The sequence below is a fragment of the Elephantulus edwardii genome, unplaced genomic scaffold, assembly GCF_000299155.1.
Source record: "Elephantulus edwardii isolate Elephantulus edwardi_28Jun2011 unplaced genomic scaffold, EleEdw1.0 scaffold00111, whole genome shotgun sequence".
Taxonomy (NCBI): domain Eukaryota; kingdom Metazoa; phylum Chordata; class Mammalia; order Macroscelidea; family Macroscelididae; genus Elephantulus; species Elephantulus edwardii.
Genome location: NW_006399861.1, coordinates 7,126,712 through 7,141,448, shown reverse-complemented (window position 1 = coordinate 7,141,448; position 14,737 = coordinate 7,126,712). Strand labels below are relative to the sequence as shown.

Here is a 14,737-nt window from a genome sequence, read left to right as displayed (position 1 = left end):
CAGCAAACCAGACCAAATAGAATCTGGTCTCCAGGGTTATAAGAGCTCAGAGAGCTGGATGCTGGGTAGTAGGCAGCCCAGAAAAGCGGAGGGGAGCACCTCCTTTAAATGATAGGGAACGGAGGCCTTGAGCAGGGAGTGTGGTCTGTAGGGAGCAACTGGTTAGTGGTGTCTTTGAGGCCCTGAAACCCTCCGCCTGGCGGGGCGGGGATGAGGGGCAGCCTCTGGATATGTCCTCCCTCTTTTGCAACCAAAGTCTAAGCCTTCAGCACTCTCTGCCCATGACTACTATCCTTGAATCTGCTTCAGATTCCCGGTTTGTTCTTATTTTTGAGATTCTAAGGACCATCCAAGGGCCATAAAAACTCTTGGAGGTGATTTGGGGTTGCCACCCCCCAGTCCCTTCTCCCCCAACCCCAAAGCAAAGCCTTTCTTTTATAAATGCAGAATAGCCCCTAATTGACTATGTGTTTTCTAGCTGTCTTTAAAAATGTCTCTACTTGGCTCAGGACCAAATTTAACCTGGAGGCTATGGGTTTGGCATGGTCTTCTGTGTGGCATCAGCTCAGGTTCTCCTCTTCATCCCTGCAGTCTCGCGTCAGAAGAAGCGAAGCGCGCATTCATTCAACTATGGTAAAAAGATCGATCACAGGAGCAGCCTACCCCCTGAATCACTGCTGCGGAAGTTTAAAGGAAAGCTAAACAGGGCAGCCAGCAGCTTCCAGAGGATAAGGGAGGAGGACACAATCCTTTATGTTATAGTTATACCAAAAGTTATGAATACCATGCATCATAAGCTTTCTTCTACAGAAGACTTACTTACTCTATTCATGTCAGTAATCCTGTCAAAAATCAAGTGAGCAAAAAAGTACAAAGCAAACTATACGTACCGTACCATTCAATCAAAAAGTCTTGTTCTTGGTTTAAAACTAATGTTTAAAGAAACAAGGAAGCAAGTTGACCCTTTACAAGCCTGAGGTAAAATAGAGGAAAAATACGTAGGTTATGTTAAATCAGACTTCTGAAACTATTTCGTTACTCTGAGTTTTAAGGGGTTTGAAGCTTAATTCGTATCATTAAAAACATGTTATTGTGAGTTGTCTTCTTGACTCAGTGATGTTACAGGGTAGAGCAGAACTGTCCCTTGGAGCAGTAAGCTGATGGCTATTCTTTCTCTCAAAGCTGCTGTGCAAATCAGCAATCTCTTTAGTTGGTAGAAACCCAGCCCTTAACCACCGCTTCATGAAGCCCTACAACTCAACCGTGCTTTGGAAGAAAAAGGCCAGCTCCCGGGACATACTCACTCTGACTAGTTTATATGAGGGATTGAACGATAATGTAAAATTATGCTTCTTCCAAATGGAAAAGATTTTAGAGTTTCTTGAAATTTCTCCCAAAAGAAAAGAACAGAGCGAAAATAACCAAACAAATAAATCAGCCTGACGTCACGATGGTACACTGGACGCTTAAAACGCAGGAGTGGCCTGTTTTCTGTGATTTCTCCTCACTTGCCAAAGCCTTCGGAGTTGTAGGCACATTTAGGGCTGGGGAAGTGGGACGGGAATTTGAGATCTCCTGAAGGAGTCTTGATATTCTTATTTGGTGATCGTACTGGTTTCAGCAATGAATATGCTTCTTTCCTGCGCCTGCTGACTGCAGGCGGGACGACCCACCGGGTCCAGCGCGCGGGGTTGGCACAGCCGAGCCAGACGGCGGCTCTTTTCGCCCCCCTCCCCGCCAAGATCTTGTAAGGCAGAGGGCGGGGGCTTCGCCGGGCCTGCTCCGCCTGATTGGCCAACAGCCTCAATGACTGACAACCGCCCCTGGCTCCGCCCTCGCCGCCTTTATTGACACTAATGAGCAAGTTCTTCCCACCGCTCTCCTGCCTAGAAGTGCTGACAGATCAAGGCAACAAATTTCAATTACAATCCCTAATTTGTGTCCACAGAGTGGTTTTTTTTGCCCGTGCTAGTTCTCTCTGGCGCATCAGTCGAGGCAGATCTTGGAGCAGCGAGAGGGGGTGGGAGCAAAGGAGTGCATCAGTGAGAAAGCGCGCGCGGGAGCTCGAGGCCCGAGGCTGGGCGGGCGCGTCGCGCGCTCTAGGGATCCCACCACGATCGAGAAAGAGGAAACGCCAACTTGATTCTTGCGCACGACTGCAAAGGGGCAGAGCTCGGCCTGCGTGAAGGCCCCGAGAATAGCTTCAGTTGGGTGGGGGACGAGCGAGTGTGCGCTCCGGTGCCCGCGTGAGTGTATATGAGAGGGGCGCGCGGCGGAGCAGCGGGTGCCGGGCGGCAGGGATGGCCGAGAAACGGAGGGGCTCGCCTTTCAGCATGCTGAGCCTCAAGGCACACGCCTTCTCGGTGGAGGCGCTGATCGGCGCTGAGAAACAGCAGCAGCTTCAGAAGAAGCGCAGGAAGCTGGGTTCTGAAGAGGCGATTGGATCCTCGGACGACGGGGGCTGTAGCCGTGGCGGCAGTGCCGGAGAAAAGAGCTGCTCGGACAGAGACGAAGGCGCAGCGCTTTCGCCGCCAGCCGGGCCGTTGTCCGGGCCCGCCCGGAGCTGCGCAGACCTGGAGCGGAGCTGCGGCTCCCGCGGAGCCCCGGGTGAGTGGCCCCTTCCTGACTAACTTCTCCCAGGCGCATCCTTGGCTGTGCATCTGAAATTCTGGAAGCTGGACAGTGTGCGGCCGCCCGGTGTCCCTATGGACCAGAGGCAACGCAGTGTCACACGCTTCGGTGGTGGGTGTCAGAGCGCAACTCCTTGCGGCTTCGTCGGCTCCTTTTACGCACAGGGTCATTTTCCAGAGGCTAAAAAGAAACTTCTAAGCTTCCCTTCGCAACTCCTCATCCCTGATTTGAGGAGTTTTCTCATCTGCCTCCCTTGGGGTCCCAGCCAATGGGTGCTCTTTTTTCCTTTTCTAACTTTTAAAAGTTTGGTGGGTGGAGTGGGAAGCAACAGGATATCCCCCCCGAAACCGGAACGAATACTCCGCTTGTGCAAACCAGGAAGAAGGTGGCATATTTGCAAATGATTTCCCGAGGGTAGATGAGGGTAGATTGATTGCACTGCTTTCCATTCGTGATTCTCAAAACCCCAGACCAGCGGTGGCTAGGGTGCTTTGGGTGCCTGTTCGTGCATTCACTGCTGGGCTGAAGCCCGGGAAGTTCAGCGGTTAGGGTTCTGAAGAGCTTTCTAGAAGATGTCTTACGCCGGGCCCAAAGTGGGGAGGCCCTGGCTCTATAGACCAGGGACAAGGGCTCTAGGGATTCTGGATTCGTGCCACTGGGACGCAGGCTGTCTGCGTGGGCATTGGGAGCCCTGGACTACAGGCTATTGGCATTTCAGACTTTAGTGGCTCCGAGAAGCTAATTTGAGGGCTTTGGTCCCTCTGCCAGACGAGTAGGATGAACTCGACCCGCTTCCCCTCTGGCCTTGTGACTTGGGGCCAGGCAGGCCTCATAGGGGCATCGAGCAGAGCGCAGGAGTTTCTGAGTGAGTCTGTGTGGAGGCCCCAATGGCAAGATATCTTCTCTATTTCTCCTGGGGGTTCACCTTTTCCAGGCCTGCGTCCTCCATCTCACCAGTCTCCCCTCTCTGCTCTTTGCTGCCCAGGCGGCTCTGAAGATGGCTTCCTGCAGGGCACTTCCCCTCTGACATCCCCAGGAGCCTCCCCGAAGGGATCCCCCGCCCCCGCCCTGGCCCGGCCTGGGACCCCGATGCCCTCGCCGCAGGCCCCCCGGGTGGATCTGCAAGGAGCGGAGCTCTGGAAGCGCTTCCACGAGATAGGCACTGAGATGATCATCACCAAGGCGGGCAGGTAAAAGGAAAAGACTCCTCATTCTCTGGACGCCCTCCTCGTCCCCTCTCCGCGCGTAGGGAAGGTGGAGGGCCTGTAGTGCGACCGGGCTCTGCTGAGCATTTACCACCCAGTTTAACCCCAGCTTTGAGGTGGAGGAGGCTTGGCCTGTCTAGCTACTTCCACGAAGTGCACAGCCCCCAGAGCAGCAAAGTCGCCGCCAAGTCTTCCAGTTCAGAAGAGTTCTAGATTCGACGGAGTATTCAAATCAATGTAGACAGTTATTTAGCTCTAGTTACATTTCTGGGACTAGAGAACGTTTCTTTCTTTTTAAATGCAGTTTACTGTTTAGCCAAGCCATTATTTGCTTTTTTAGATTCGACACTGTCAGGCAGACTCTTCATCGCAAAATTCCCTGGCAATGGGAGAATGTAATGTGTTGTGCTAGTGTAATGTTAAAGTAGGGTGAGAAGTCACCGAAATCACTAAGAATACCTGTCCAAATCTATAATTCCCAAACAAATCACCCTGATTGCTTTTTAAAAAGCCTCTATAGATCCATAATAATTTGGTTATTTTTCCTAAGTCAAATCCAACATGTTAGCATAAATACTTTGAGGAGTATTAAAGTTTTTTGTAAGAAGTTATGTTAGAATTTTTGAAAGTAAAAATATCTGCACGTGCATCAGTTACTGAAATAAATGGATTTGTCAGATTTTATTAATATGAGATAAGTAGAGAAATATTTGAACTTTAAGTTTTCTGTTTACTTAGTGCAGTGAATAATATACTTGCTTAAAAGTAACTTAAAAACACACATACCACTCTTTCAGAGAGTACACATGGTAAAAACCTGGATAGCATGAAAATATTCAAACTTATTGGAAATTATAAAAACATATTTTATTGAATCCATATGCTACCTTCTACATTTTCACAGCGCTTTTATTAATGATCCAAATTCAGTCCTCAACAACACAAAGCAGCAGTTGTCTTACAAAGGATGTAGCTGAAGACTTTTTATCTTACAGATGCCCTGAAATCACACTAAACCAGTCAGCATATTAAACTGTTTTCACGCCTAGTTGGGAATAATGGACTCTCTTCTCCAGAAGAGATCTTTAATAGCTTTATAGAATAAAAATCTGGCAAACAACAGTACTAAAATTTGCCTTACAAGATTATATTCTCAAAAATTAGATCAAGTGGGTAAAGTACTAGACATAAATCATTAAAGATTTAAGAAAAAGGCATTGTATATTGGTTTTAAAAGCACAAAACCGGTAATTTGCTGCTTTGTCCTTTTAGTGACATCTTTGATATGTATCTCTGAGAAGTTAAGAGGAGATGCTTGTTTTCATTTGTTTTAATGAGAAAGTTTTAAGTAAGTGTGGTTAAATAAATTATTTTCAGTGTACAGAGGGGGAGGGAATAAATTGGTAAATATACATTGTGTTTAGTTTCTGTTTTCAATAAAGAAGTTTTACTATACCTTTCAAATTTAGAGCAACTTTTGCACTTCACCTTTACCATGCTGCAGACAGGAAGTCCTGTCTCAATAAAGAACATATTGTTGGGTTATAGCATGGCACATTGGCTCCTTGTGGCTTTTTATAACCCTTTTAAAATTTTACATTATAATATCTTTTACCACTTTTAGAAATTCAAAATTTTTATTTTCATTATTTGGCACATTTTATTATTTGCATCATTGAAGTAAACATGCTTATTTAGTTGTAGAGAAAGAATACTAAAAAAATTTAAAAATACCTTAGTGCTTATTCCTTCAGTGTACAATTCTGTTTTAAAACTATACTGACATTTCAGTAAACATGGAACACATGTACAGAGTGCAACAAATTACTTTGGAAAACCTCAATTTTGATATGTCCTATGTTCTGATTCCTCAAATTACATTACCAAAGTGAACGCTAAAAGTCTATGCTTATGAAAAGTAGAGATTTGAGAAGTTTCTTTGCTTATTCCTTCTCCATGTCTAATCACTAACAAAAACAAAACCCAAACCCTCTCTTCCTCCTCCTTCATACACAGGCGCATGTTTCCAGCAATGAGAGTGAAAATCTCAGGATTAGACCCTCACCAGCAGTATTACATTGCCATGGATATTGTGCCAGTGGATAATAAAAGATACAGGTACAGTGATCAGAGACAGCAAAATCTCGCGTTTTTGAAGGTTTGTGCCCACTTAATCTGTGCCGTCTGTGAAGTCTCCAGTGGCCTGTAGAATATCCAATTCTATAACCCAACCACCCAAGGCTTCCAGCCCAGCTGATGACTTATCTTTCAGCAAATAGGGAAACATAATTTCTGTTTTGTTTTTAAATAGACACTTAAGTGTTTTCAAGTATATATTGTATTTTATTGATAATGACCACACTTAACACAGTTTGATGCTGGTAAACCGAATGTATCTGGGTGGGAAAATGTTAATGTTTGTACATATACTTTATATTATATTGATTCATTTTCTTCATGACTTTTTAGATCTCTAAAATATGTTCTCTTTAACGTATTGTATTCAAAATAATAAAACATTTGTGCATTCCCCCTTTCCTTAACTTCTGAATTTAAGAAACAATATTTCAGAATTTCTATAATTTTTAAAAACCCAGTTCATCACAATATACACATTTTGACATGTTACTACATTCCTATGCTGTTATAGATTTTTGTTTGATATTTAGCACAATATATATCTATTTTAAAATTTTTATTTTATATTAGTTTGTAAACGCTTTGTTTCACATGATACTCTTCACATTGTATTTCGTATAATCATTCCCTTTCATTATGTTTTACAAAATGAGTCACCATTGGACTATGTTCCTCATTGTCCTATCTTATCAGGTCTCCACTGGATCTTTCCCATTTCTTTTGCCCCCTCCCACGACCCACCAAGTTGTGCAATTCTGATTTTACCTCTACCTATTCTCACCCCTCTGCTCCCACCCCTTCCCTCCTTGGATCCTCATATATGTTTTACTATTTATCCTCCTATTTTTATAATAATGGTCTAAAAGGTTATAATATCTGGATTTTGAAATAGAATATATTCATTGAGATATATAATAAACTTTGAAGAGATGTACATTCTTTCATTTTGAACCAGGTTTTATTCATTTTATCTATAAGAGAGTAAATCTTCAGTTTTTAATGTGATTACAATTTTATTTTCATGAAATTAAAAAAGAAAACCCCCCTAACATTTTTAAAAGGAAATTTTGAGTGGGAAATCAGAGGATACTGTTTTTAAAATTTACTTTTTTGTTTTTATTTTATCTTATTTTTGCACATATAGCAGCAAGTCTTTTAATGACTTGCTTTTAGAAAGTTTTAAAATGAGATTACATCTGAGTTTTTCTCCTTTTTAAAATATAAGGTGACTCTTTTGAAACAAGTTTTCAGTGTTAAGATGGTATACAGATTTTAATTAGCCCATGGAATTATGGGATACTACCAAAGCAGTTGAACAAAAATCACAGTTTAATTATCTCCATTTGTGTGTAAGTTGTTTTACTTGCTGTTTTAGTCAGATAAACCATTAATGTGTTTTGTTAAAATTCTCTGACTAAAAGAAGTTGAGAAACTGACATTCATTCTTTTTTAAAGCATACTGGCTTACATCTCCTAATTTAGATTTTGTGCTGAGGAAAAAAAAGTAATGTTTAATGTTCTTAGAATTTATTATTGTCTTCATCTCTTCTAAGTTAACTTTTCTACTTCTTTCTCCAGATTTCTTCCATGTGTTTGGGTAGTTTATTTTACTTAAGGATTCTTATTTATTCATACAAATAAGTAATAAGCAAAATACCAAATTTTAAAAGATGAACTTATAAAACATAAAATTGTTTTCAATCACAAAATTTCCCAGGAAGAAACATGTTTTTAGTATTTTCATTTAGAATGTTTTACAAAGAACTTGTAAGATGAAACATTTATTCTCTTAGTGAATATGGAATTTTACTTATTTAATATTTACTTATTCAGAATTTCCAAGTTTTCATCCATAATGCAAACTTTTCTTGCATTTCCAAGTTTTCCATTTTATATTCCACTTTTCCAGCAGTACCGAAAAAATTCAGTCTGTTTTCTGATGTGAGAGAGTAGTTTCGGTTGAGTTAAAGTGGTTATAAGAATGTTATAATTTTTAAAATATTCACAAAAACGCACACTAGTGAACTTACTTATTAAATTATCCTCTACCAGTTAGAAGAAAAATAGTTTTTTCTTTATTTTGTAATTATTTTTCAAAGAAAAGGAATCAAGATATAGGATGCATATTGAAACCTTAAGGGAACGGAATATGTGACCTTACTTGAAACAAAGAGTCTCATCAGAGGTGTTGTAATAATGTATCATGCTATCTTTAAAAGAAATTGGTGTGCTACACTGGTTGAATTATCTGAGACTTTGCAGACTGTTGCTTTAAATAGTATGCCATATTTAAAAACTCAGGTAGACAGAGATTATCTAAGTGTATTATTTCATTTGCTATTCTTCTCTGTGTGATTCATTAATATTCTGGTTTCCAGTTCTTGAATTCCCATTTCTTTGCTACTGAGTCAGAATCAACTCATAGCTCACCATCCAGCATATTTCTTGGAGACTGTAAATAGCGTAGAAGGATACTACCAGTGTTTCTCCATGGATCCACTGGTGGATTGAAACCACCAGAGAGACTCAGCTTTGGGTTAGTGCAATTCCCTGTGGACTATGCCACAAGAGGTCTTTGAACTAGTAGATAGAACTAGTTCAATAATTCTTGAATTAGTATATTTTAAATAAATTAAAATGAAATATAGGATTAAATATGATTTTATCATTTAAAATATTGTTGTTTAAATGTTTATCCATATTGATATATTTGACTTATATAAGTAATTGAAAAATAGAATGATTTAGTAAGAATAAACAACATAAAATAAAGATTTAGTAAGTTCATTAGATATCCATTTCTATTTCAATTTGAAAACTCTCTGAAAGAATTTTGTTAAAGGGGCCAACAAAAAGAAATAAAGCAGGTAAATGAAGGTCTATGTTTTCCGAGTATAAAAAAAAAATTAAAATGTATTGAACAATTTATCCTCGGTTTGTAGTGTTACTGCATTAGGAAAATAATTCTAAATTATAATAGATGCAACTTTTTTCCCTATGAAAATAAAGTTTTAAGGAGCTTCTAATTCTTCTTACTTTTCTATTGCCCTTTCTGATTAGCCTGTATATAAACCTAAAATGGGAAATACTTTTAAAGGAAATGGAACAATTTAGATATTGTAACCCTCAAACATTTTAAAGATTTGCTTATAGTGAGATTGACAGTTTAATACTGTGTTCTCATCAATAAAATATCCAGATGAAAAATGGAAAAAACATTCAAACATCATATGAAATGTCTTATGTGGTTATGCATTGTTATACACAAGTATTAAGACACTTGATTTATGGAAGGGATGATGTTTATATTTTTTGCTAAACTTAACACACAACTTCCTTTGAACTATCATTTGGTCATTGTTATCTCAGAAGTTTTGAAAATCCTTTAACTCTTACATATACTGAATGTAAAGAAGAAATGTTCATTTTAGACTTGAGCAAGAAAAGCAAAAATTACAAGAGACACAATTTGTAAAAAGATCTTGGAGTTGGAGATTCTAAGAGGTCCATAGTCCACACACTAAATCTTGTCATTGCCTTGTAGGTACGTTTACCACAGCTCTAAATGGATGGTTGCAGGTAATGCTGACTCCCCTGTGCCACCTCGTGTATACATTCACCCAGACTCACCTGCCTCGGGGGAAACATGGATGAGACAAGTCATAAGCTTTGACAAGCTGAAGCTCACCAACAATGAACTGGATGACCAAGGCCATGTGAGTAGAAGCCCTCCCTTATCATTTAACTGCCCAACCATACCTATACTGTGTGTGGCTGAAAGAAACTCTTATAAGATCCTAATAATCCTTTCTTGTGGTCCACAATCTGTTCAGAATTGAGACAATTTGCATCTGAGCCTATGCATGTGACCAGAGAATTTTATGAAAATAGTTAATGACTTTAAAACTAGATACATTTGTACCAGAATGAAAGAACCTCAGGCAAATGTTTTGTTAGCCAAAAAGCTTGTTTGAAATCCCATGTGATGCTAATTATTATGCTCAGAATATTAATATCTGGGAATTGGATTAATAGGAATAATGATTTATAGTGTTTTGCCTGCTTCTAACTCTTTTCTCAGTTGCGACTCATTGAATCTTAATAACTGTCCCATGTTCATACTGCTTGTGTGTTTTGTTTGCAAGCTTTCAGTCGTTTTGTAATGACATCTAGTATGTCAAAATGTGTTACCATAATTCTTCTTGCTCATAAAATTGCTGATAGATGATACGTAAATCAGTGTTCAGTCATTCTAATAATACAATAATTTTAACACCTATTAATTTTAAGCTATCTTATTCCTAGGTGGGATTTTGACATTATTGTTTTAATGAATAAGTCGCTCTGTATACATGAAATTTCCATTCAGAATTAGTATTTCTATTAGGTTTCTGTATTTGAGAGAGTTTTGATTAAGGAAGGGTTGAAGTGTTTTTGGAAGAAATCATTGTACATTATTTCTCGAAGGGATGAAATAGAAATATTTATAAGAAATACTTGAAACAAAAATGCAAAATTCCATAAACTAGCAATAAAATGACGACAGGGCATGATTTTCAAGTTGCTTAACAGTTTCAAGAAAGTATGCAGGTTAATTTCATTCCTGCACAAATGTAGTTCCTAGATTTTAAGATGCAGTTAGTGAAATCTTACATTATCAACACTTTTATTATTTATTGCCATTTAAAACTTAAAAAAAGCAGATTTACTTTCTGAGTCTAGTTTCAAGTCCCATATTTTAATGCATTGCTTCTCATTTTATTTTTATTTATTTTTTTTACAAAGTAAAAAGCTTTAGTAATTCTTTTTCACTTGACTTCAGTGTGAGTACACTTGTGTCTTCTGTAACACTGAGGGAGCCAGAAAATGTTGCCAGCATATCCACCAAGAATATTTTTTGGGGGGGCATCTAACGGGCATCTATTATTTCTGGTTTTCAAAATCTTAAGTATACCCCATGCTTCTGAATTCTGTGATTTAAGAGTATACATTTTAAAGAGATAAAAATATAATATATTAATATATTAGTTATAAACTCATTTTATTATTTTTAATAATAGTTTTAAAATTTTGATCCTTTTGGTTCAAATGACTAGATTTCTGTATAATAATGATCATATTTAATATTAGACACACATTTAGTAAAAAGCTTATCTAGCTTTTTTATTTGACTTAATTTTTTTATTATTTAACCGCATAGTTTTTTTTTAAAGAACAGTATTTAAGTACAAGAGAATATACTACAAATTAAAATTCTTTTTCATAAATCTAAATACTGTAAATCTTTCACTATCTGAAAAACAAAAAATAAAGTATGTAACAGACATGTCCTAGACAAGTGTATTGCCTGTGAGTGAAATTTTTCTTTTAAGAAATGCACTTTTTAAATAAAAAGCAATAACTAGTATGTGTTTGTGATAAAGATATTAAGTATCTGTAACATTAGGAAGTAAGGAAATTACTTATGAAAATGGCAAAAATGTATTCTCAAAAATAAAAATAATTTCTTTTTAAAAACAATGTTCCTCTGAGTTGACACTTGAGAAGTGGCCACTTCATCTGTTTCAGAATAGAAATGTACTCTATTGAAATGGAAGAGAAATCCCTCTGCTAATGATGTACAAGTGTTCACCTAGTGATTTTGAAACTCTGCGAGAACTGAGGCTTTTATTAGTTAAATACCAAGTTGTTGCTGCAATAGAGTTTTCTCAGCTTTGGGACTAGGCCTAGGATTGCTTCTCACCCTTGCATGTAGTCCTTGCATGAGACATGAGACACCCTTGGCTGCTGTGTTCCTCAAAGTGACTTTTCAGCTGCCCATGGACCAAGGATTCTTTAGAGGGGAACACTGGCAAGAATCCGGAGGAGAAATGTCTCACCAACCAGTAGCTAATCTTGAGTATAGTGAGCACTCTATAATCCCTTCTTATGAGTAGCAAGTTGCAATGTTTACTCAAAGGTGGTACTTCTCTTTTCTTTCCAATTTATCAGTGATTCTGCAGGAGATAGTCTCTTCCCATGTGCCTTACACCCTAGGAAAATAGATTTGATGGCAATAAGGTGGTGTTTTTTGGGTTGTTTCATTTTATGTTACTCAGGAGTGTCTGTAGCCAGGTTTTTTTTGCCCATTTGCTGTCTTTTGCCCAAGATTAATGGTTGGTCAACTCATGTACCTATCTATTGTTTCTATAATGGGCATGCTTAGGTAGAGTACTTTCTTCACATATTGTTCATGGTTTGTTGTTTGATGGCCTGTACCCCAGGCTGCCAAGAACTTCATGACACAGAGGTGTACGTTGTCCTCACAGTCTTTCTTTTTCTCTTTGAGAATTTGGTGATACAGGAGAGGTTGTCATGTTTTCCCTGATAGAAGGAGCTTGTTACATCTCAGACACACAAAATACTCATTCTCTTTGGCACTTCATTAATTTTCTATCAACCTTGGCTTTATCATGTGTTATACTGGAATCAGAGAACTTTATAAGACAAAGCCACCCCCCCCCAAAAAAAAAAAGAAAACTTTATTGCACAACACAGGACATAGAGATACAATTATCTGAGTTTCAGCGATGCCCATTATCTGTGTGGTTTCCTGGTTTATAAGGTCGATGGTGCTTCTGGTTCTTCTTGTTCTAAGAAATAAGCAAAACATTACTAACCGGTCTTCATTATAAGTTTGATAATTCTTTAAAAGTCAATAATGCTATCTTAGAAAACAGAACTGAAGCTTATTGTTATTTTAATAACTGAATAGTCTTCAGATTGTTAATACACACATTTAGTTATGTGCCAGTTGTATCTCTATCATGCCTTACCATACATTAAATCATTTAAAATATAAGGTAAAGGTAAAAAGAAATGTGAAGTGTTTGCAGCTGTTTAGAGAAAACTTGTTAAGGAAACCAAGATTTCATGAGACAAAAGCCTACTTTTCATGGACTTAGTAAACCGAAACTCAGATCACTTTTTGCTTCCTTCTTTCTAATCTGGAATTAACAATAATTTTTGTTTGTTTAATGTGAAGCTTTATGCCCTATTTAGTTCTTCTGAGATTTCTTTCTAAAGACAGACTATGCTGTTTCCCCTCAAATTTTATAAATGCTTTTATTTTGTTTATTTTTATTTACTTATCACTGACATTTGATTTTCTTTTTTTTTAAATTTTATTGGGGGTTTTGCGTGTGTGTGCGTGTACAGTCAAATCGGATCTGACTGGTACAGGAGAAGATCGCCCTTTCTGCTTTTGCATTTGATTTTCTAGCTTGGAGAAGAGGAAGAGTTTTCATTTTTATCACTCTTTCCAAGTACATGTAATGATTTTCTAAGGAGAAAAATCAGTTAAATAGTGGAGAGTTGGGGGAAAAGCACTTTTAGAGGTGAAAGTACTATTTCCAATTTTATGTTCGTATTTTTAAAAGAATGTTATATTAAAATTTATTATAATAATAAATGATTTGAAGAAAAAAGACCTGGACAGTTACATCACAAAGCCAAGTGGTGAATGATACAACTCTCCATTGGCTTAATTACCTACCGTGTAAACTTAGGAGGATCTTAGTTTCCTGCATTGGGCCTGGCACAGGGTAAAGCTTATTTCTGCGGTATAAATTCTGTAGGTGAAAGCAAATAAATATGATGGTGTCATGAAAATCCAGAGAACTTGACCTCAAGCTTTAGCCCTGAGAATCCAGAATTCTCTTAGACCAGTGTATAACTTTGAGGTATTAACGTTGGTTTTCCAAAAGGTTTTTTTTTTTACACACATTTAAACAAATTCCAAGATTTGTCTAAAGGTTTCTCCTCTCAATTAATTATACCCAAAACCTAAATTCAGACCTATGGCAAAGACAGATTGTGATTTGTTAACTAAGTTCATTAAAGATTCTTGAGCATGGAAATGCAGGAACAAATATAGAAAATCCCTCTGGATGAGATTATTTCGTTACCTGAAATTTCGAAAGCATAGAACATAAAAAGAGGAAATTTTACCCAGAATTCCATAACACAGAGAAGGCAATTTTTATCTATTTTCATGTCGTGGTAAGTTTAGAAACAATTTTGATCCTGACTTTTAAATTTTATATTGAAAAAGAAACATTTTGACATGTTGGTAAATTTTTTCCTGAACATGGCTGAAAAGGTGTCCCATTGCACTGCTATATTTTAGTTTACCTAATTACTCTGCAAATGGATATTTTAATTATTTTAAATAATTTTGCAATTATATTTTGCTATACATAGCTGCTTATGAATAGCTGTTCTGAATTTGGTATAATTCCTAGGATAAATTTTGAAAAGAGAAATAACTAGAGAGAAGGCTGTACGGATTTTCAAGGTAGTTGAATAATATTGTCAACTAAAGTCTGAGGGCACCAGCTTTCCATCCCTGGTCATCTATTTTAGAAGTCCTGTGATGGAAGCATTAGCACTGAATTCTCTGGAAAACCAGAGACTTTGCAAGTGAAAGTATGCCTAACTAGAAACACAATGAAGAAGATGAAGTACCCTTAAAACTTCCATGTTTATCACGGCTTTGTTTACAATAGCAAGGAGCTGGAAACAACCTAAATGCCCATCAACAAACGAATGGGTAGAGAAGCTGTGTATATTCGCACAATGGAATAGTATGCTGCATTGAAAAACAAGGAACTCATGCAATATTATTCAAAATGGGTGGACCTGAAGGACATTATGCTGAGTGAGGTATCTCAGTCACAAAGGGACAAATGCTATATGGTGCCACTGTTGTAGAATGAGGCTGG

General features: G+C 37.9%; 1 protein-coding gene across 1 annotated transcript in view; it reads left to right on the top strand.

The window, feature by feature from the left end:
* The first annotated feature begins 2,244 nt into the window (after positions 1–2,244).
* TBX18 (T-box 18) overlaps positions 2,245–14,737 on the top strand; it is a 30,597-nt gene continuing 18,104 nt past the window's right edge. The window contains exons 1-4 of the mRNA XM_006892132.1: positions 2,245–2,607; positions 3,617–3,821; positions 5,853–5,954; positions 9,520–9,691. Of these exons, the coding sequence (XP_006892194.1) occupies positions 2,301–2,607; positions 3,617–3,821; positions 5,853–5,954; positions 9,520–9,691 (786 nt within the window). The 5' untranslated portion in view covers positions 2,245–2,300. The remainder of the gene's footprint in view (positions 2,608–3,616; positions 3,822–5,852; positions 5,955–9,519; positions 9,692–14,737) is intronic.